Source organism: Musa acuminata, chromosome BXJ2-5, assembly GCF_036884655.1.
Source record: "Musa acuminata AAA Group cultivar baxijiao chromosome BXJ2-5, Cavendish_Baxijiao_AAA, whole genome shotgun sequence".
Taxonomy (NCBI): domain Eukaryota; kingdom Viridiplantae; phylum Streptophyta; class Magnoliopsida; order Zingiberales; family Musaceae; genus Musa; species Musa acuminata.
The window spans coordinates 11,183,516-11,203,238 of NC_088342.1; the positions used below are offsets into that span (position 1 = coordinate 11,183,516).

General features: G+C 40.2%; 3 protein-coding genes across 4 annotated transcripts; all 3 read right to left on the reverse strand.

The window, feature by feature from the left end:
- Positions 1-2,441: 2,441 nt before the first annotated feature.
- Positions 2,442-4,924, reverse strand: LOC135612496 (probable inorganic phosphate transporter 1-8). The gene is made up of 2 exons (XM_065108872.1): positions 4,774-4,924; positions 2,442-4,301 (listed from the first exon to the last, which is right to left on the reverse strand). The coding sequence occupies exon 2, from the start codon at positions 4,237-4,239 to the stop codon at positions 2,632-2,634; it is 1,608 nt and encodes a 535-aa protein (XP_064964944.1). The 5' UTR covers positions 4,240-4,301; positions 4,774-4,924; the 3' UTR covers positions 2,442-2,631.
- A 7,889-nt stretch (positions 4,925-12,813) lies between these two features.
- Positions 12,814-14,629, reverse strand: LOC135612498 (alpha-1,2-galactosyltransferase gmh3-like). 2 transcript variants are annotated; one of them, XM_065108873.1, is made up of 5 exons: positions 14,079-14,629; positions 13,954-13,986; positions 13,760-13,850; positions 13,126-13,386; positions 12,814-13,041 (listed from the first exon to the last, which is right to left on the reverse strand). In XM_065108873.1, the coding sequence occupies exons 1-5, from the start codon at positions 14,514-14,516 to the stop codon at positions 12,941-12,943; spliced, it is 924 nt and encodes a 307-aa protein (XP_064964945.1). In that variant the 5' UTR covers positions 14,517-14,629; the 3' UTR covers positions 12,814-12,940. The 2 variants fall into 2 exon arrangements, with proteins under 2 accessions (XP_064964945.1, XP_064964946.1); XM_065108874.1 differs by lacking the exon at positions 13,954-13,986.
- Positions 14,630-14,711: 82 nt separating this feature from the next.
- Positions 14,712-16,116, reverse strand: LOC108952884 (uncharacterized). Its single transcript, XM_018826233.2, has 3 exons — positions 15,919-16,116; positions 15,587-15,660; positions 14,712-15,444 (listed from the first exon to the last, which is right to left on the reverse strand). Exons 1-3 carry the CDS (start codon positions 16,036-16,038, stop codon positions 15,066-15,068), a joined length of 573 nt encoding a protein of 190 aa, XP_018681778.2. The 5' UTR covers positions 16,039-16,116; the 3' UTR covers positions 14,712-15,065.
- Positions 16,117-19,723: the final 3,607 nt, after the last annotated feature.

Genomic DNA, 19,723 nt, shown 5'->3' on the forward strand with positions numbered 1-19,723 from the left:
ACAGGCTCAAAGGTCCCAAAAATTCTAAAATTCCTAAAATCAAATAGGTTCAAAATGTGGCTCTCTCTCTCTCTCTCTCTCTCTCTCTCTCTCATGTGTCGGTGCCACATTACGTAAACTTGGCGTCGATGAGTTCACCGCTCGTTCTCTCATCTGCGCAACTCCTTCATCGTCGACCACTCCTTCTTGGCTTCGTTTTCTCGTACTATGAATGAAATCTCATTTTTTAACTTTCTATTTAATTATTCTTGATTTATAAAAGGAGAAAATAAAGCTAGTTAGTTTTTGAATAGAGAGAAAGAAGAACAATTCTTTTGTGCTACTAAATACTTATATATCAATTCACTCATCGACATGCAATATTGTACTTTTTTTTAATAAGACGTGATTTAGAATGGTGAACCTAAAGTACCCCAAAAAAATTGCATGCATGATACATAAAAGCCCTCTCATAACTTCACCATGGAATGTACATAAAAAAAATTGCCTGCATGCTCTTCTTTTATTTACGTTACTCAGCTTGCATAGAATAGTGAATATATTTTTGTTAGTTAATTGCATATATATATTTTTCTATACCAAAGTGTTCCTTCGTTTTGAGTGTTTACATTATTAAATTCTTTCTAATATCAAGAGATCATATATCATTACTTGACAATAATACGGAGGGCCTATGCATTAAGATGGTTGATTCTTCTAACCTTACACCTTCTGTTCGAGTCATATATACTCCTATAACAACCGAGGCATCTTCTACATCTAACATTATTGATAGTTAGGAGATGAAAGAAGTTCTCAATATAATAATAAACAATGATGCTACCGCTAATGATTATTGTCTTAAAACAGTGTCATTTCCACATGCATTGTTGTGCATATTGTAAATTTAATTGTGAAAGAAGGATTGAAGGAGTTAGATGAATCCATTTTTAGAATTCGTGTTGCTTTGAAGTATCAAAAAGCATTTCGATTGCTTGAATTGTAGGATAGAAAGTTCGATAAAGAGGGTGAAGGAGACATGGGAAAAGGAGTGTGCCTTTGAAAGATCTTTTATGTTGCTACTATGCGTATTTTTTTGTTCCTCTTTATGTCACGGGCAACAGATAGATAGATGAAGGAGGTTTTTGGCATTGGGACCAAGATTAATCGATGTTGTCAACATGATGATCAAAAGCATTCGTTTGATGGTCAACAAAACGAAGACAGAGTTCGATAAATATTGGAGAAACCCCCATACTATTAACATATCGTTGCTGATTGCTGTGGTGTCTGATTCAAGGCATAAATTAGAGTATGTTAATTACTTTATTGGTCTTTTCGATGATGATGATGATGATAAGACAATCGAATCATTCATTGTACGAGCAACATAAGATTATCGAGATAGGGGCTCAACATTTATTTGTGTCAACATCGGTATTTTTGCAAACGCCAATTCATGATGAAGATGATCTGAAATCACATCGTATGAATATGCTTTCACGAGCAGTTGAGAGCACAAATCAGAGCTAGAAGAAGTATTTCAAGCTTAATATCAAATTAGATTTGTTGAATTGGTGGTGGAATGTGAATTCATGTCGATTCTTCCGAGGAATGTGTTGGTCATATCCATCTCTACTATATCTTTCAATAGTACTTTTACCCATATTATAGTTGAGAAAATCTCATCTAGTTGAAGAAATCTCTCTATTATCAAATTCAACTATAGCATACTATATCTTCCAATTACAAAATTATTTTGGTTTCATGAATTGATGATCAAACTAGAGAGTTCGATAGCGAGCGATGTTAGCCCAATTTCAAAAGTCTTATTGTTCTAATTCGATAAAGATTCCAATCGAACCAAATCGATTAACCAAAACTAACTGAATCGATTAATTTAAAATATATATATATATATATATATAATTATCAATTGATTAATCAGATTAATTGATTTTTATCCAATTTAATTAAATAGATCCGAACCGATTGGATTAAATTCGACCATTATCGGTTCAATTTGAATCGATTTCAACGCCCCAAAAATATTATATATTGAAGAGCAAAGGTTTGTGTGGATTAGGTGGGACGGCAGCCTCCAACATCTGACTTCAGCCAAACATGCCAAAAATTCCAGAATGTGACATTTCTTGCCTGTTCAAGAAACCAAAGCGACATGACTTGTAGTCTAATTAATACGAGAAACTGTTCACGAGTAGTTTTATTGTCATGTTCATTCTCCTTAGAAATCCACGGAAATAATGGAGTCGCCGTGTCTCACAGTGCCTTCAACCGAGCTAGCTTCCCTGCAAGTGCCAAGGAGGTGGGTTCCTTGTTAGGATCGATATCGATGAGGGAGTGGAGCTTAGTCAACTCTACGGCCGTGATTCCAACGCAGGTCCACAAATGCACAACCTTGTGCTGCTGACCACAATGTCAACTCTATGGAACATAGATGATTCAAGCATGAACGGAGGAGCGTAAACCTTGATGCCAAAGAGCACTTCCACACATTTACCTGCGACACCGTCTCTTCTTCCACCGGGAAGAGCTGCGTCGGAGGAGTTTGGAGGGAATAGAGAGAATTACAGACATATCAATATGATATTACTAGCCAATGAGGGAGGGAGGGGATGTATAATAATAATATTAAGCAGGCATCGTCCTGTTGTGAGGGGCTGCGGATTCCATCTGTTCCTCGTCTTCGTTCTCGCCGGACATTTCCTCGAGCGACCTCCCCTTCGATTCCGGCACTAGGAAGGTAAAGATCACGCCCAAAAAATTGCACGCCGCGAGCACGAAGAGCGCGTTGCGGACGCCGATTCCGGCCGGGTAGCCCTTGTCCCTCTTCGTCGGGTCCGTGCTGTTCTGTGCCGCGTACAGGAACCCGAAGGCGCCCACGATGGCCCCGGCCTTGCCCGCGGCCGCCGAGATGCCGTGGCATGTGGATCGCAGCCGCGCGGGGAAGATCTCCGCCGGCACGATGAAGGTGGTGCTGTTGGGCCCGAAGTTGGCGAAGAAGAAGGTGAAGCCGTACATGATGACGAAGCCGATGTGATGAGTGGTCCAGTGGTTGTAGGGGATGGCGAGGCCGAGCATGAAGACGGTCATGAAGAAGAAGCCCATGAGTTGGATGGTGAACCGGCCTATGGTGTCGATCAAGGCCACGGTGAACCAGTAGCCCGGTACGGTGCCGCAGAGCGCGATGAGGGTCTGCGCCCGGGCGATCCTGAACACTTCCTCGATGGCGTTCATGGTGGCCGCCTTCGGAATCCAACCGATGGCGGTGAAGATGTCCTTCTGGAACAGGTTCTGGCTGTAGAAGGCGATGTCGAGGAGGAACCACGTGGTGGTGGTGCCGACGAGGTGGAGACCGTGGCGGCGAGCGAACTCCCTGGAGAAGAGGCCGAAGCTGTTGGCCTCCTTCATGGTCAGCTGCTCCACCTTGGTCTGCTCCTCGACGATATCCACCTGGAGGACCTTGGACATGTCGGCGGCCGCCTTCTTCGCGTTCTTGGCTACCAGGGCGGTGTATCGCGCGGTCTCTGGCATCTTCATCCGCCAGTAGTAGGTTAGGGCGGCCGGGAGGGCTCCCAGCATGAGAATTATGCGCCAGATGTAATCGGCCTGCGATACGGTGGAGCCTTCCCGGTCGAACTGGTAGGCCGGCGCGTCAAAGCGGCTCTTGAAGGAGGCGGAGACAATGAGGGCGACGATGCCGCCGGTGAGGATGCCGAAGCCCTGCATGGCGAAGACGGCAGCGATGAAGGCTCCGCGTGTCCTCTTGTTGGCATACTCCGACATGATGGTGGCGGAGAGCGGGTAGTCGCCGCCGATGCCGAAGCCCAGCCAAAAGCGGAAGAAGCAGAGTGTGGCTATGACGCCCTTAGGGTCGTGGCCGAAGGAGAGGCCGGAAGCGACGGAGCAGATGACCATGAGCATGAGAGTCATGCCGTAGACCTTTTTGCGACCGAGCTTGTCACCAAGCCACCCGAAGAAAAGCTGGCCGGAGAGGGTGCCGCAGAAAGCCACGCCATTGACGGCCGCAGACACGTTGGGCGGGAGCGTGCCGGGGGTGGGCGAGTCGCGGTCGAAATAGTAGATGCGGCCAAGGAGCTTGGAGACAAGGGAGATGCAGAACAGGTCGTAGGCGTCGGTGAAGAAGCCCATGCCAGCGATGACGATGGCCGTGAAGTGGTACCATTGCGTCTTGGCTAGGTCAAGGGCGTTGAGCACTTGGAGCTGGTCTCCGGCCATTGTGGCAGCACTTCTCCTCTGCTTCCCACCTTGTTAGCAGTGCACACGACCGCAAACAGTAGCTGTAGTAGAACAAAGCAATCGTGAAAGCTCTGCAACTCTGGTCGAAGTTAATCACTCGAAGTTTGATGTACGTTGTGCGACAGTTCCTTAAGACGAGCAGAAAGAGTTCCAATCTCCCTTCGCCAGTGTGACAGGGAAAGCCAGAGACAATTGGGAATCCACAGCCTCCGAAGATGTAGGGATTCCCCAAAAGGTAGAACCCAGAAAACTCAAGAAGCAAACAGGAATCAATGACGGAATATTCTGTATGTTTGCTTATGAAGAACAAAAGAGAAAAGCTTTTTATGTCAGAAAAATATCTTCGAAGAGAAAAGAGAACGAGAAGCCATCGAACAACCAAGACACTAAAGGTTAGTCTCTCTCACTGCTTACGACGAGATCATCCAAAGTGATCCTAACTAGTTCATTTTCGTCTACGAATTGGGCCGAAGTAAACTGAACAGAAGCAAAATAAGATCATAGCCTTAGTACCTGCTCTGCAAGTGGAGCAAGAGGAGAAGACGGAACCCAGGGCACAGGAGGAAGAAGAAGAAGAAGACGAAGCGGAGATGGGGAGGAGCGGAAGAGAGGAGGGGGAAGCCGCAGGAGGCTCTGAGATAAACTGAGAAGGGGCGTCGATGGGCCTATTAATAAGCACGGCTGAATCTTTGCATACATCGCTCGCCATGTCTACCCAAGGTCAAGTCAACGCTGCGCAGACGCAGACAGTGGACCCTTCCTCTGCTTCCCCGCCTACTCCCTCTTCTGGCCTCCATCCTACGTCTTCTCTCTCTCTCTCACACACACACACTAAAAATATAAAAAATATATATACACTAAAAATACAAAAAATAAATAAATATTTTATTAAAAAAAATCTTCTCTATTGATTTTTTTTTTTTTACCAAATGATACTCTAATATTCGTTTTTACCTTAGGTTGTCATTTTTTATTTAGATAAAAAATCCTTATATTTTTATTAAAAGAATTTGATCACATATGTTATTAAAAAAATCTCTAATTTTGATAATTAATTATCATAATTTAAAAAAAATCCAAAAAACTAATTTTTTCTGATGAAATACTAAAAAAATCTAGTTTTATATTTAAAAATAATACATAAAAAACATTTTAGATTTTTACTACAGTGAATGCTGAGGTCAGATAAGAAACGTCTTATTGACTTTAAAATATGATTTTACTCTTTAGTGTGAATGAATTTAAACTGATACAACTCAGTATTTTTTTGAATTAAAACATTATCATGGAGAAGAAAAAGGATGCTCTGCCACACAAAAATAAAAAAATAAAAAATAAAGATATCTACAGTAAAAAAATTCTTATATTTATTTATTATTTTGTTAATACGGAGAATATAGGCACATCTTCTTCAACTTTGGTAGTAATGAATGAGACAGTCCGTTGCTGACGTGCGGTTTAGTCATAAATTTTGTAATTTTTACCCGCATGAACCCGCCTTACCAACCACTAGCAGGTGCGGGTCCCGCTGAAGTTGCCCCACTGGCACGTCTATGAAAACCCCACCAGAAAGGTAAGCGGAACGGGTAGGAAAACTTGCCATTCATAAAATAACGCTATTTTTCCCGTTATATCGCCAAATACGTTGTAACCACACAAAAGTGGCACCATAGACAGACACCTATCATCTATTATTTCGTAAATCATCACGTAGAACATGAAAGATGGAATAAATCACAAGCACTACCTTTCCCTTTCTTTTGATTTCAACAGTGCATTTTTTGTAGAGTTTCTCATGTTATGGATCAAGCTTTTCGAGTCCCATCTTCAGTATGAATGATATCTATAGCATCCCAAGAAATAAGAGATAGGGTCATACAAGCAGGAGAAGACCAGCGTCAGCAGCAATCCAAGCGGTCGCAAGAATCTTGGACGGCAGCCCAGTGGTCAATCAAGCACACATTATAGAGAGAGAAAGAGATTTCATACCAATAACTTAATCCTGTGGTTAGTATCGGTCTCGTCGATGATCTGAGAGGAGTTCACGAGGGAAATGGAACTCCGTAATTAGCTAAGCAAGCAATCTATTCTTACTCCAACTCAAAGTCATCTAAACGAACCCTAATCTTATCAGGAACACCGTTCGAATCTAAAAATCTAAATTATCTAATAACCTTGGTTAAATCGGAATATGAAATTATCTTTCTTGTTCGTTCCCGTTGGATCAAACAAGACAAGTTTACAACCTCGTCTCTACTTTCTTTCTTTCTTTCTTTCGACTTGGTGACTTGCATCGCTCGTCTTTATCACTTTTCCCTTGACAGCCTGTGGATGCCTATCCACCGCATAAGACCCACCGGGAAAGCTTCTCCAAGAAACTTACCTGAATAATGGCATTTAAATATATTAGTTTCTCTTTTCATCACCTAATCGAAACTTTTATCAATTTACAAGCCTTATGCAATACCCATAAAATTATATAAAACAGATTAGTTAGATTAAACATCTTTGATGTCTCACGAGAGTTAGATAATAAATAACCTCGGAATTAACTCGATGGCCGAGTTAGATTAAGTATTATGATATTGTTTAACCATGCAGGATTAAAAACAAATAACGTTATGAAAAAAAATTCACGAAGAATGATAATAAAATAAAAGCTGTAGAAACATTGCAAACTAATGGATTTAGGCAATCTGTGCCATGTCGATTTCATTGGGGTTGTCGAGCGAGTGTCATCATTGAAGCCTCCGCAAAATCGAATCCATTCTGTTGTCAGGATGAAGAATGTGTAGCCGACGCAAGCGGATTCGTCGTGGCCATCCGATCACCGATGCCATTTGAGCATTGGCACATGAGTTGGATCGATCGGCTTAGCCTGTTTCCGATGTTGACTTATTCCAACGCTACAGCCTTAGATTTGACGATGATGACGTTATCGTGAACTCAATCCTGGTGCTGTCTGTCGATTCTTCTTGGCGCAAAAAACAAAAACATTCATTTTTTCATTTATTTCACTATTTTTTCCCCTTTATTTTTAAATATAGTTCCATTATTTGTAGAAATTATTTATGCCTTGGTCTCCCAAGACGCGCTTCGCCGACTCTCGAGTCAACCTTGGCGGCCGCGTGGGCCCCACAGCACTGGCGGACACTCCGAACCCAAAGAGCCGAACTTAAATGTCCCAAAGATCCCTCCTCAGTCCCGCGTGGCAACCTCTCCGGCCTACCTATTGGTGAGACAGCTTCGCGTAAGTAACCTCGAGACCCAACGTACGCGGTGCGACGTGAGGAAATTTGGCGAGCAGAAATCTATCTAAATTTGCGTATATGGCAGAAATCAATCGTCAAAAGATAATTGGCAATGGCAAATATTTTATTAGTCACAAAAAGATCAGGAAGCAGCCATGGCGTTCATCACCACCCCATCATCCTTATCCGTTCCGGCCACGATGGTTCCTCGGTGGTATCACGGATTATTGTCAGCATCAAAACCAATTGCTTCTTGTGAGTGTGGAGGAGACAAAACTCGGGAAGTCGAGGATACCAAAGCCTAACAACGTTAGCATGAACGCCTCAGTGAGTCAACTGCACTGGCCCGGACGTCGATCCCAAGCTTGACGTGGGTAATGGGACATGAAGCTCCCATTGTCATGACAAGTTGTTGACACCATTCACTATACTCGGTTAGTTTTCAACTCAGTGAGCTTAGAGTCAACTCAAGACTGCTTCTTATCGTTTGGGTGTAATTTCAGAGGACTTCTGCATGAGCTATATATCGAGATTCAAATATTATACATATAGAGTGAGAAACAAAACGAAGTCAATGCCAACCGAGCTCTCACCATAACTACAAAAAGTGCGTGGTGAATGGTTGACTTTCGAAGAAAATAATAAAGATAGACGACAAGAAGATGAGGAAACATATAAAAGTCGTGTTATTTTTTGACCTCAGCGAATCAGAATGTACGTACGAGGGTAGTGTTTTTAGCATTTAGTTTCTTCTTTTCATGCTCAATTTCTTTTTCGTATTTGTTGTATCCTCTAATCTTTTATGGCTTTTCGGCGCCGCAATAGATGAAAAGTCACAGAGTCTCCACCCGTCGGTCGACATCGCTTGCAATTGTCAACTTGATCGGAAGACTCCTTGTTCCATTTTTGGCATTTCAAAGTATATTTTTTTAGCACACTTGCATCGTTAATGGATGAACAGTTTTACTGTCTGTTGTTTTAACTGTTAATAAGTTAAAAGCAATGTACATTAATATTTTATTATTAAATAAGATTTAGATAAAATTTTAGGAATAAAAAATTCATAGTTTAAAATATCTTTTAAAAGATTTCAAATAAGATTAGATAGAGTTAGAGAGATTAGAGACTCTTATATTTTATAGATGGTATCTAAATTCAAGTCTTAAGTATTCAAGTCGAATTTAATAGTCGTTCAAGATCTATAAGTTTTTTTTTTTTGAGGTGTTTGATAATTTTTTTTCCTGATTTGAGAAAGGATTGCAATTGCATGTGATCTTCCATTTCTTCACATGGTATCATAGCCACAAGAATGGTAATATGTGTTTCAAGATCTTTTCGGTGAAGAAGATAATATTTTTTGACAATGAAAAATTATAGTCGAGTTGGTGGATTTGATATTGAACTTCTCAATCAATCTAATTATAAGATCTAGAAGACATATTTGGAGTCTTATCTCATAAAGGAAGATCTATGAGATGTGATCGGTAACAATATAACAATAACACCAAATGTTGTAGATGGAGACCCCAGGAAGATATGGAGAACTTTAAATGCAAAGGCTAAATTTATATTAAAAAGATATATTTGTGATGATCTCTTTGAATATACTATTCGTTGCAAATCAACAAAAAAAATATTTAGATTACTCTTGATATATCGCTCAAATAAAAAGAATATGACTCGATTTTAGTATTTGGTAAATACTATCCAAGGTGATCTCTCAATTTCTCAAATTAAAAATTTATACTTAGAGATATCACTCATAGATCCAAATGAATATATTTCTGATGCACAAATAAAATATTATATTATTTATGGTCTTCAAAAAAAAAATTCTTATGTTATATCTATTTAGGGCTAGGTTCAACAACCAAGAGTTGAAAAATCTTCTTGCTTCTTAGTAATTCCTAGCTCATCAATTGGCGAGAGCTTTTATTTCATACGGAGATGGAAATATTTTTTTTATAAATAAGAAAAAGAATAATGATAATAATAATAAAAAAAGATGATGTTGATAGTAAGCAATAGTCTTATTCAAACAATAGTACAAATCAAAAGAAGATCAGGTGTTAGGTATGACAAGTTAGGCTATATCAAGAAAAATTATCGTATGAAAATTAAAGGTGAAAATATTAGAGACAAAGAAGATTATTCTAATGCTACCGATAAAGATCGAGGTAAATGCTCTATAGTTGAAACTATTAAGGTCATCACGTCTATCAATTTTAAAAAATAACTGGATTGTTGATTCAGGATGTGATTATTATCTCATTGATGATGGTATCAAATTCACCCATCTTCGTCAACGTGAAGATAATGATACAATTATTACAGTAGATAGTACTGTTCACTATGTGGAAAAGGAAGGCACTATCATAAATATTAGATAAAGACAATGATCTTATTACATTGAAGAGTGTATATCATATTTCAAGTATGAAGAAAAATATCTTCTATATTACAAATATTGTTGATGCTAAAAATTATATTCTTTTTTGTCCTAATGAAGTTAAGTTTGTTTGCAATATAAAAGAATTAAATGAGACATAATACATATTGATAAAAAGATCAAAGATTTATATATTTTATCAGCATCAACCTCTTATGTTGATAATATGAGTAAAAATGATAGTGCATTAATTTGGCATACTAGACTTGATCATATAAATTTTCTTAAATTAAAGATTATGACGTAGAAAACCTTAGTGAATGGTCTTTTCATTCTTACTAGGTAATGAAGTTTGTAAAGGTTGTCAATATGACAAAGCACACCGGTAATATTTTGATAGACCATTTTCAAGATATAAATTTTCTTTGGAGTTTATTCGTACCGATCTAATGGCCCATACTCAAACATTATCTTAAATTTGCATAGCATTATTTGTTCCACAAGTAAAATATGACGGAGAACTGAGACAAGCATGATCGCACATCGTTGAAGTTAACGCAATCCAAGTTGAGTAGTATAGTGGAGTAATATTCAAAGAAGATATAGCAGAAGTCAATCTGCACATTTTAGACCAAATTGACAGAAGAAAACGATGAAGGTGGTCCAAATCTCCCATGGTGTGACTCAAAAATGGGCCATGAGAGGCCAAGTTCTACTTTGTGAACTCTCAAAGCTGACCTTGCTTCCTTTCTTTTTGAATCGTGTATTGATAGAGCTGCTGAAGAGAAGCTCAGAGCTTTCAGTGTCACTGTTCCTTGAAGCACCGGGTACAAGGGGCCAAAGAAAAGATTGTTGGTCAAGGTCAGAGGCTGTCGCATCCATGGATGGCCTCTCTCTCTTACCTAAACTGTGCAAGCAGGCAAAGGTAATGAAATCTAGAGTTCATGTTCACTCTAATGGAACATTTGCAGAATTTATATGCATCATCAGAAAGATCGTTTGTCTGCCGCTTCAGGAAGGAGGGTGCAGTAATCTGACACAGCTTATCAGTTGACTGAATTGTGCTTACACAAAAGCATCGTCATGCTTTGTGGATGTAGAAGAAGAGAAAGAACGAAGAAACACGAGATACTGATTAGGGTTCTAAAAGATCATTGCAACCTAACTGGATGATTCAAACTGGTGCTGTCACCAACATGACAGAATAATCCTCATGGAATAGATGAAACAAAGAGAAGAGACGCAAAGCAAAGCTTACGAGTCCTCGATTCAGTAGCTGTCACACCTCAAATACATACCTCAATCCACATCCTACTGAAGAAAAGCATTGCCCTTAATCTTAACCTAGCATTCGCAGGTAATGTACAAAGTTCGGAGCTAGCTAGCGTCCGAAGAGAGTCGAAGCCCTTGAGGTGACATGTTGCGAGTGGGAAACCACAGAATGAAACATCCAGAAGTGACTAAAACAATTGGCTTGGCGAAGCTTCAAATGAGAAACAGCATGACAGATATGTTTTTGCTTCAGTTTTCACTTCTCAGACAGGAATACTTTGGGCAAGCTAACTGTAATTTATATTAGCAATCAGGATTTGATACCAATATCCCATTGATCTTGCAAAATCTGGCAGAATAATTATGATTAATTTCCAAGTAGAAAGAACTTGATACCTCCTATTTTGAGGTATTTGAACTTGTTGGATTCGATAGGAACATGTCTGTTCCACACCCAAAAAGTCAAAAAGTGGTGCTTGATAGCCACTGTATGACGTGAATACTAACCCAAAGAGCTCGACAGGGCTGTCTCCGTAATGGAAATCTCATCCAGAGGGTGAATGGTCGAGAAATTATAGGAGTAATATCCTCAAAACAAAGAAAAGAAAAAGTAGAAACAAAAAGGCTTAAGCATATTGATCGTATAAAAGATTCTGAAAGGATCATGATGGTCCACAACTGCCCAGAAAATGCACTACTCCAGATGAGAAAATATTAACAATCAGGACTTGATGCCTCGGGGAAAACCTTATTGGATGACTATTTAATGTGAAGGGTTGATAGGTTAAAGATGCAAATGGACCACTTGGAAAAGAAAGAGCCATATTTATCGAGTTTTTGAAAGGTGGCAATGCCTTCTGGAAGTCGATCAAAAGCTTTTTGCGAGGGTATTTCTCATGAAAATGCAATTTCTAGATTCTGACCTTATAGCCGTATCTTATGTTCAAATTTTCCGGAATATGATGATATTTATTATTTTATTTTATCTAATAATAATTATAGGGTCTCATGGCTGTTTATAGGGTTCAGTTTTGCTTCCAACCATCCTTGGGTGAGCTAAACTCCAACTGTTGATCCGAATTTGTTCTTTTAGTAGGGTTCACCATATTTTCTGCTGCTGATTGTATCAAGTTGCTAAACATCACTCTCTTTGTTTGCTTCTTGGGGATTTCAGATACTAAAATGGTGAAGTTATGTTATTGCGGTCAATGTTAGGTTTTCTGTAGAAATTTAAGGATCTACACATTGTGAATTTGGAGCTGATTTGTATCTGCAGATACGTTGGGCAAAAGGTTTTCATCTTGCACTCTCGATTTGCTTCTGGACTACTAAAAATCTTTCTACAGCTGAACCTGCTGATGGGGCCTTACCTACTGCAAATATGTTAGGCCAAATGTTTCAACATTGCTAGATTTATTTGCTCCAAGCATCCAATTGGATCAACCGAAGCTCGAGGTTTTGACCTATCCATTCTATGACTTTTGTCATTATCTTCAGTTTTATAATGCGATTTCATGCAGTACAATCTGCCATAAATTTTAATCTTTAGACAATACTTATTTTCTTCCATCATCACTCAGCTTATGCATCATCATACTCTACAAGATGGGCACATATTTTTAGTAGTGGAACATAGAGATGTCAGGGTACGAGTCATGTCCGTAAATCCAACCAATTCATACAACACAACATGGCTACTGTTACATAACCTACTCAAAGTCAAAACCGCTAACCTGTTGGCTTTGGTGAAAAGGTTGCATCTCCTTTTCTATTCCGAAGCTCTCAACTGTTCTAGTATCACCTCAATCCATTTCTTCTTCTCGTCTAAGCCAGCAAGGTGAACCATGAAGTCCCCATCAGAGTACACTCCTAAATGCCATAGAATAAGCACATCCATTTTAATTAATTCAGTTCCATCACCATATAACCAAATTGTAGGAGTGTAGTGACCACCTTGCCAAGTGACCAAAGGCGAGGAAATCAATCGATACACAGACTTCCAAGAAGGAACCCAAGGATAGGAATTGAACAGGCATTGCATCCGAGATATGTGAACATGGACACTCAATTCCTCTGCTGAGAGGCTGTTGATGAGGTACTTCATCGCAGCATTGTCACCACTTTTGGTGGACCCAAACTGAACAAACGATGTTTGGTTCCACCATGCGTCCAAGAAATTCTCACTCCATTTGGATCTTCGAACAAAGAACAATCCTACACAGCAACCACAACAAAATAAAAATTGTTATTGCCCAAATTCGATGATTTATATGTGACAAATTTGGGCAGCCCACAGAACAAGATTGGCCTGGCCTGACAAATTTGATGCTTTATGTGTGTTTGAGATATCTCAAGCCAATTCAAAACTAAAGGTGGTTTCAAGTCGACGCCAAAGCCAAGCCTAACAACCAAATCTGAACCCGAACCAATCCAACTTAGTGCGACCTAAACATAACATGGACATGTATATATAGCCCTTGATCAGTATGATCAACCATAGAAAGAGATCTGAGGGGTTTCCATACAAGTAGTAAACGCTAGGAGAGTTATCTCTGAAATACGAATACTTGAGAGGGATCGAAATCACCTGAATTAACTCCATTAAAATCCTCCGTCACCACCAAGTCTGGTGATGACTCGAAGTCTCCGTGCTCAAGTTCGACTTGCAGAATACTCTCCTGCAAACCCACAGATCAAACAATTCTTCTGCTCAAGAACTCAGTTGACAGCGGTAGATTAGTGCCAAAACTAAATTGAAACAAAAGCTTTTGTTGCTTTTACCAACGATGTATTGGGATTCGTCACCACCGTGTCCTAAAACCCACAGAAAAAAAAATAACCGAATTAAATGCGCGCATTTTTTCTTTCTTGTTAGATTTGAACGAGACGGAGTGAGTGCGACTCACGGCGTCATTCCAGAAGACCCAGTCGTAGAGCGGGAGCTGCGATCGGACGGCCAGTATCTTGCTCCAGTTGGGCGGGCGGCTGCGATCCACCAGATTCCGCGCGTCGACGTACCCGTACCCCATCTGCTCCGCGTACGCCCGCTTGTTCCCCTCCACCGCCGCCTTCACTCCCCGGAACGACCGCCGTCCCCCGCCTTCGGACTCGTCGGAGAAGCTGACGATCGCGATCCTCGGAGGCGGGCTCGCCACATCCCCGGCGGTGCATTCCGCGGGCTGCGGCGCGCACCGCCGGCCGAGATCGTTGGCGCGGCGGAGAAACGCGGCGACGGCGTGGAGGGAAGCGACGGCGAGGAGGAAGGAGGAAAGGAGTAGGGGGAGCCATATCCGCCGTTCCGGAGGCCGGTGCTTGGTCCACCGAGTTGGCGGCCGCGGTGCCATCGACGAGGCCTCTCTCTCCTCACTGCTCACCGGGCGAGCACCGTTTGGGGTTTGGGGTTCGGGGGCGCCCTGCACACACAGCCATCAACAGTTTCTTTATGAGGCGATGTGTCGTTTAGCCTAATGGCCAAAAGGTGAAGGGAATCTTGAAGTGCGCATGCCTCGAGAATTGTAGCTCGGCTTACCTGTGAGGACCAAGGCAGGGAACACGGAATCTCCTCGAGAAGCCTTAATCCACGTGTCGTACCTTCTCAAGTTTACGTTCAAGCCGTGCGGGCACCCCGGGCAATTCCCCTGTTGTCTGAATCGGCTAACACAGGAAAAGTTCACGCTCAAAACAGAGTCATCCTGCTCGCTTGGTGGTAGGTCGTTCCATGTTGCGCAAGTTTGTACGAGCTACATTCTTTTGCATAGTTCATTTTCGCTTCTACATTTCAGCAATATATTGTATGTAATACGACTTCTCTTCACGGTGATACCTGCGACTTCCCCCAACCTCCCTACGGCTAGAAAGAGCCGAGTGGCTATTTAATCGAAGTGAGGCTACTCTCAATAGGCATCGAAGGGGACACCATCTCGATCAGGACCGTCCATTTTGTCATCCCCGCCGTCCAAATCTTCCTCCGCCGGTCCACGTCTCGCTTTCGTCGGTTTGAACCCGTCATCCGCCACGGTTTCACCCTCCGCCTTCTTCCGTGCCCGCTTCGCCGCGTTCATCTCTATGTTGACGGAGGACGAGGAGTTGCGTGCCCGGGACATAGAAAGGTGGTGGTCGCAGAGGGAGCTCCCTTCCGCCGCCACCCGCTTGCACTGCCACCCCTTCCCGTTGCTCCTCTTGCAAGTGATCTGCGCGACCGAGTTCCTCTTCTTCTTCGCCTTCCCCGCCTCGGCCTCAGCGTCGGATTCTGATTTCGGTGGCTCCATCATGCTACCAGAAATAGGAGTCCTCATGAGGTGTTCTACAGTTTGTTCTCTTAATCGAGGACAAGAGTATGACATTAAAATCATCCGATACGACGCAATAAAACCCTAAAGGAAATATAAGAAAAAGGTCGGTTTAGTTCAAGCACCATATCTGAGGCACCATCGGACTCTCGTTTCCTGTCAGATCGGTCGTCTGCTCCGATCGCTTTGATCCTATCGGCTGCTTAAAAGCAGATGTTGATCAGTTCAAACTTCGAACAGTGAGATCGACTGGGGATTTCACCAAGTGTTCAGTGCACGATCGGAAAACCAGAACAAAATAGACAATGAAATGAAAAGTGGAAGTCATCCCGTTTTCAAGAAAAAGAACACAGGCTGCGAGGAGATCCAAGACCAGAACATCGAAGAGGGCGAGGACTGTGAAACGATGCCGATACGGATCAAGAACAGAGAAGTGACGGTGCCTTGGATGAATTACCTCGTGCGATGGCGGTGGATCAAACACAGAGGTGGAAGGAGGAGGAGGAGGAGGAGGAGGAGGAGGAGGAGGAGGCCGAGGGATCAGCAACATCTTGGAGGCTTGCTTTCGAATCCTCATCGCTCTCTGCCGCTCTCGAAATCGCCAGCCAAGAGCGATTTCGAGCGAGGCAGAGAACTCTCGCAAAGTGCTGCGACCTCGCCGTCTCTCGCTTGCATCACTCCGAGTCCGAGCGACGACCCCTTTTGTAGTTGCCACCCGCATCGCACGATTCACGAATTACCATACTGCAGCCATTGGTCGTGATTTGATCTGCTGTCCAGCTAAGAACAGCAAAGAGCTTAGTCCCACCTACAACGTAAACTAAGGTTGCCATGTCAGCCAAAAAAAAAAAAGAAGCTAATAATAATCTTTGAGTTTATTTGCCGGCAGACGTTACCCGCAAAACAAGTAGTTCCGAACCCACATTTTAGATCCAATGGTTCCACAGGTAGACAAGGCGGGAATTTCGAAACGGGTGGGAAAAGATGAAAATGCTTTTTACCGAAGAGCCCCTACAGCGTTTTAAACCAATCATCATTCAAATCCCCCCCCCCCTTCAGCGCTAACTTACACGGCCTCGTGTAAGTTAGGCGGTACATCTTGTAGCTGCAATTATTATATTAATATTGTGAGGGATTTTTTTTTTTTTTTTTGTGGGAGACGATTAATATTAGAATGAAACGAAGGAAAATTGATGGCGGATTAGAGCGAAGGTAGATACACTAGAGCTGTCTTTTAAAATAAAAGATTTAAAAATTCTCTTAATGGGGATATCAACTTATGGTTAATGTCAAATATGATGGGGATTAGCACTAAAGCATAAGAAGGTGAGTTAGTTGGGTTTGAAAGTTGTTGTTGGCCGCTGCTGTTGTTATTGCTGTTTAGTTTAGACTAGAGTATATTGGGCTTGTTGTTGGGAAATATTTTAAATATTCTAACTTTATTTGAGGAGCTTAAACTAAAAAAAAATCGACTAGTAAACTATGCTAAGATTCATATACGTTTTCGAGAGACTAGTAAACAAGATCTGCAGCAAAAAAAAAAAAAAAAAAAAAAAAAAAATTCTGTCAGAATTTATGCTGACAACATATGACAACAGTAATTCTCTTGGTATTATAAAAAGGATATTCTGTCATGGTAAATGACACTTTTGGACACTCTAAAGTTTCATTATCTTGCTTCTGATTTCATCAAAGGAGGATTCCATTGAATGCATTCTTGATATCCTCCTTGTTTTGAATACTTGTTCAATTTCAAGACTCATCTTTAGATCCATCCCATAGTCCTTCGTCCACCCACAAATTCCTCTGGAAGTTTATGGTACTGTGATTCCAGAGAGGAGACAATGTCAGCTCCAGTCTTCTACCTTTGATAAACATCAAAATCTAGCCTCGTCGTAGCTATTAACATTTTCTAAATCATGGCAAAGTTATCTAATTGTTTATTATCAATTCAAAAGGAGCAATCGAGGGCAATGATCGATCCCCTCTTCTTTTATATCACAAATAAAGCATAGTAATTATATTTTGCAATGAACACTTATAGAATATCTTGATCTCGTACTGGTGTTCTTTTTAGTATTGACAAGATTCTAACCTTATTTCATTACTTTTTCTATCTCTCTGTGGAACAACAAAAGTATTTTTTGTTGTTGTTGTTTATTTCTGTTACTAATCCTTTCTCTTTGTGTGTTTTGTTTTTTTTATTGCACAAGATTACAACTTAGCTAACCCTTTACTAGAAATTATCACTTAGGTGGCACATTAAAGTTGTAAGGTAGGCATAATGTGATGTAATGTTAGAAGAGAGAGAGAGAGAGAGAGAGAGAGGGAGCGAGAGAGAGCTTAGAGTTTGATGTATCATGCTTCTTAGAACCATAAACCCATTTTTTTGCTAATAAATACAAATTCTGACACAAATCTCATGATCACTAACGATTTTAGAAATGTGAGATATAATCAATAAGAAACATTTACATTTGATCCTAAATTACCAACGTGAATAATCAATATATGCCTACGAATGAAATACATAATTTCACAAGGCATTTGAATGATGCGGTGAGAAATGCAAGTTTCAAAACCAATCTTCTATCCTTTCTTGGCATTTCAATCATCCTATCATTTTAAATAAAAAACATCTTGATTCAATCAAATTTTTAATGAAAATATTATAAATTAAAACTTAACATCATCTGATGTGACCTTCCCCATTAGTGTCACTTTGAACCAACAAATCTAGATCAAGAGGTAAATCCTTCTGCTAATTACAATCAAAACTCAAATTTCTAATAAAGTTGACAAGTCAATTGGTTGCATGATTACCCTCACACCATACATGAGTAATAGTATATTTTTTAATTAAAGAAGAAATCCTCTAAAACAGTATTGAGTTATTATTTAAGATATCAACAAGAACTTAAGAATCTAATTTCATAATCAACAACATTACTCCTAAGTCCAAGCCTTCTTCATCCCCTCCCTCTTGTATAGCTTGTGCCCGGTGGAAAAATTCATTTTTTCCTCTAAATATAAGAGCTATTAGAATTTCTCAAAATAAAATAATATTCTCCCAAGTTTAAAGAATTCTTCTACTAGTGGAATCTATTTAATAATCCTTCAAATTGGTTAACTAGCATTGTAGAGTGAAATAGGGTAAATCCTATATATAATAGATTAAAGATGCGAATAAGTATTAAAAAATAATTTCATAAAACTTTCCAAAAGAACCAAAGAACAATCGCAATAAACACCCGACTCGGATTATGTCAAAGGACCCAATTTGTTAGTTCATTCAAAACTATTCACTATCGCACATGAAAGCATATGAGGATGTCATCAGCATATAGAAGATGATATAATTTGTATATATTTTTGAAACAAAAAAGAATGATTAGATTCCTCTCACAAGCTTGATTTAAAAGCACAAAAAGATATGAGAAAATAGATCCTTTATCCAACGCCATGTCTCCCCTAAAAGAAATGAGAGGATTTACTTGCTAAGGAGAAATACATGAATAAATCTAGCATATGACTTAAGAAAATTTGGGTAGTTCAAGCATTGTAATAACATCCTCGCAAGAAAGTTTATTATAAGTTTTCTGCATATCAATTTTAACAAGATATAAGGATTCATAGTTTTATAGCAATGCGTACAACTTCTTGGGCTATAAGAATATTGTAATAAATACTATGATTTGTAATAAAAGTATATCGTTCTTTGAAAATGAAATGATTAAAAAAAAATCTAATTAATTATTAAAATGATAAAAAAGGACAAGATTAATGGTTTTGAAGAAAGACCCCTTTTTCAAGTTTTCTTATGCACAGGATTTGCATGAGGACAAAGGACGAGAAAGTAGTACTATTTGCATGTTATGACAAGGAGATGAGGATGAAAGTGGTAATATTGGTATGTGCTTTTAATTTAGGTTTTCTTGGTAAAAGTTTGATGAATATAATATTATTAAGTTGAAATTAAATATTTTGGATTAGTGATTCATACTCAACAAATTAATAAAGTAATTATCTTATTGTAATATTGTTGAATCTCATATTTTGATGATGAAATTAATTGATGAGTTTGTGATCTCATCTGTGTTTTGAGTGATTGAATACTAGCTTCGATCAAGGAGAGGCAAATTGATTGAAGCAGCAGGAATCAGATATTGGGCCAGAGTTGAACATTTCAGGGGATTGTACGTCAGGCCGGAGGATCGATTAACATGCCGACAAAAGGACTTCGTGCCGTGAGTTCAGGCATC